We start from the raw sequence: 2,716 nt of genomic DNA, 5'->3' as shown, positions 1-2,716 counted from the left end.
CACACTGAATAGGCCTCACCCATGAACTGTCAGAGATAGGATAAATAATGCCCAGCATTTAATCACTTGATGATTTCTTTCTTCACTACTTCCTTCATGATAAGATTTAGTCTCATTTGCCCCGCGATAGAACCTTTTTCATTGTCTTCAAGCAAGAACTTATGCATACACAAAGAAGGACTAATACCTCAAATATCTACAATAGTCCACCCAATGGCCTTCTTGAACTTCCTCAACACCTCAAGCAACATTTCTTCTTGTTCATGAGTCAACTCCGCTGAAATAATGACAGGCAAAGTGGATGATGGACCCAAGTAGGCATATCGCAGATGTGATGGCAAGACTTTCAACTCCAACTCAGGTGGCTCTTCAATTGATAGTTTGGGAGCCTTGAACTCCCTAGATGACAACTGCAATGAATCAAATCGGCCTCGTATTCTTAAACCTTGAGAATTAGCCTCCAACCAAGCTAAGTACTCCTCCTCATCTTCATCATTTTGAGAGTCAAACAACAATAACCTCTCTAATGGATCATCAACACTACTCGTCTTAAACTCCTTTGATGCCAAAGAATCTACCACTAAAACAAGAGAGCACTCCTTCATCTCATCAGGAAACTTCATAGCTTTAAGAGCATTAAAAGTCACATTTTCATCTTGGACCCTCATAGTAAGCTCACCATTTTGCACATCTATCAAAGTTCTTCATGTTGCAAGAAATGGCCTTCCCAAAATAATAGGCACCTCTCTTTTCGCCTCATAGTCTAGCACAATAAAATCAGCAGGGAATATGAATTTGTCTACCCTTACAAACACATCTTCAATCTTCCCATTTGAGTGAGCAAGATATATATCTTCAAGTTGAAGAGTAACTGTAGTAGGCCTGACTTCTCCAATCCTCAATTTCTTGAACACATACATTGGCATCAAATTAATGCTAGCACCTAAATCACATAACACCATCCCACAATAAGTGTTTCCAATAGTACATGGAATAATGAAACTCCCAAGATCCTTCAACTTTGGTGGCAACTTGTCCTGGAGAAATGAACTACACTCCTTGGTTAGAGCCACAGTTTCAAACTCTCCTAACCTTTTCTTCCGTGTGAGAACATCTTTCATGAATTTCACATAGTTAGGCATTTGCTCAAGTGCCTCTACCAGTGTGATGTTGATATGCAACTGCTTCAACATATCTAAAAACTTCTTGAATTGAGAATCCAACTTTTTCTTCTGAAAATGTTGAGGAAATGGAGGTAACTGCTTTGAAATTGAGTTGTCTGGGCGACTATGTTGCGGCATTCCTGCAACATTCTGGGCAGAGGCAGATTTTTGTACACTAGGAATTTCAGCATCTTTTTGGATTTCCTCATTTATTTGGATTGAAGAGGGTTCACCCTCATGCCCTGAATTTGTCTTGGTATTCTCCAACTCTTTCCCACTTCTCAAAGTGATGGCTTTACAATGCTCCTTGCCCACATTTCTTGGATTCTTGGTATCACTTGGTAATGTACCATGGGGTCTATTTCTAAGCTCATTAGCTAGTTTCCCAACTTGGTTTTCCAAGTTCCTCAATGATGTCGCTTGGCTTTGAATCATGGCTTCATTCTTCACTATATACTCCTTCAACATGTTCTCAAGAGAGCTAGATTGCATTGCTTACTGTTGTGGCCTTTGTTGTGGCATTTGTTGTGGTGCTTATGGAAAATAACCCAGTGGGAAATTTGGTCTTGGAGGCATAGAAGAGTTGCTAGGGCCAGCCCCTTGATTACTCCATGAAAAGTTGGGATGTTGCCTCCATGATGGATTGTAGGAATTAGAATAAGAACCATTCCTATTTTGATTCCCCATGTAACACACAGCTGCTGGATTGGAAGGACAGTTGTCAAAAGTATGACCCTCACCACAATACAAACAAGAAATATTCTCCATTTGCCCCATTTGTGTCCTCATAGGCTGCCCCATTGACTGATTAATCCTTGTGTTCATTGTCTTGAGCATATTCGAAATAGAAGAAACTTGGGCCGCCAAAGAAGTGATGGCATCTACATCATGAATACCAGCCACCTTTCTACCTGTAGATGATCTAGTAGTAGGCCACTAATATTTTTTGTTGGATATCCTCTCAAGGATTTCATATGCCTCATTATAGAACTTAGCAAGAAGAGCCTCATTCGCCGAAGCATCTATTACCATTCTAGTATGGGCATTTAGACCATTATAAAATGTCTCCATCTGGATGCAATGAGGAATGCCATGATGAGGGCATTTTCACAATAACTCCTTGAACCGCTCCCATGACTCATATAAAGATTCTTCATCAAGTTGTTGGAATGAAGTAATCTCATTGCGGAGTTTGGCATCTTACTGGGAGGAAAGTACTTCATCAAAAATCATTCAGCCAACTCTTGCCAAGTAGTCACAGAATCATATGGCAAAAAGTTCAACCAAGCTCTCGCTCTGTCTCTCAAGGACTATGGGAACAACTTCAATCTCAGGGCATCCTCTGTAACTCCAGGCAGCTTGAAAGAATCACTCACTTCAATGAATAAGCGAAGATGAAGGTGAGGAACATCTATTGGCATCCCACTGAACTGACCCACAGTTTGAAGCATTTGGAACATAACTGGCTTCAAGTCAAATTGTGTAGCCTGAATTTATGATCTCATAATTCCCGGATTTAGCTCATTAAAGAGGGGGAGAGTGTATTTCCTAAT

At 40.4% G+C, this 2,716-nt stretch overlaps 1 protein-coding gene and 1 non-coding gene across 2 annotated transcripts; one reads left to right on the top strand and one right to left on the bottom strand.

Annotated features, from left to right (window-relative positions):
- Window positions 1-704: 704 nt before the first annotated feature.
- LOC133815256 (uncharacterized) lies at window positions 705-1,655 on the bottom strand. Its single transcript, XM_062248111.1, has one exon. The coding sequence runs from the start codon at window positions 1,653-1,655 to the stop codon at window positions 705-707; it is 951 nt and encodes a 316-aa protein (XP_062104095.1).
- Window positions 1,656-2,250: 595 nt separating this feature from the next.
- On the top strand, window positions 2,251-2,357 carry LOC133820425 (small nucleolar RNA R71). The gene has a single exon (XR_009886835.1). It is a non-coding gene; the product is annotated as a small nucleolar RNA R71 (small nucleolar RNA).
- The last annotated feature ends 359 nt before the right edge of the window (window positions 2,358-2,716 follow it).

This window comes from Humulus lupulus, chromosome 2 (genome assembly GCF_963169125.1).
Source record: "Humulus lupulus chromosome 2, drHumLupu1.1, whole genome shotgun sequence".
NCBI lineage: Eukaryota > Viridiplantae > Streptophyta > Magnoliopsida > Rosales > Cannabaceae > Humulus > Humulus lupulus.
Note: the sequence above shows the minus strand (reverse complement) of the source record. Positions and strands in the feature narration are given on the sequence as shown.

Bases quoted from the DNA above. Each gene is read 5' to 3' on its own strand.
- LOC133815256 (XM_062248111.1), bottom strand. From the start codon at position 1,655: ATGCAATCTAGCTCTCTTGAGAACATGTTGAAGGAGTATATAGTGAAG.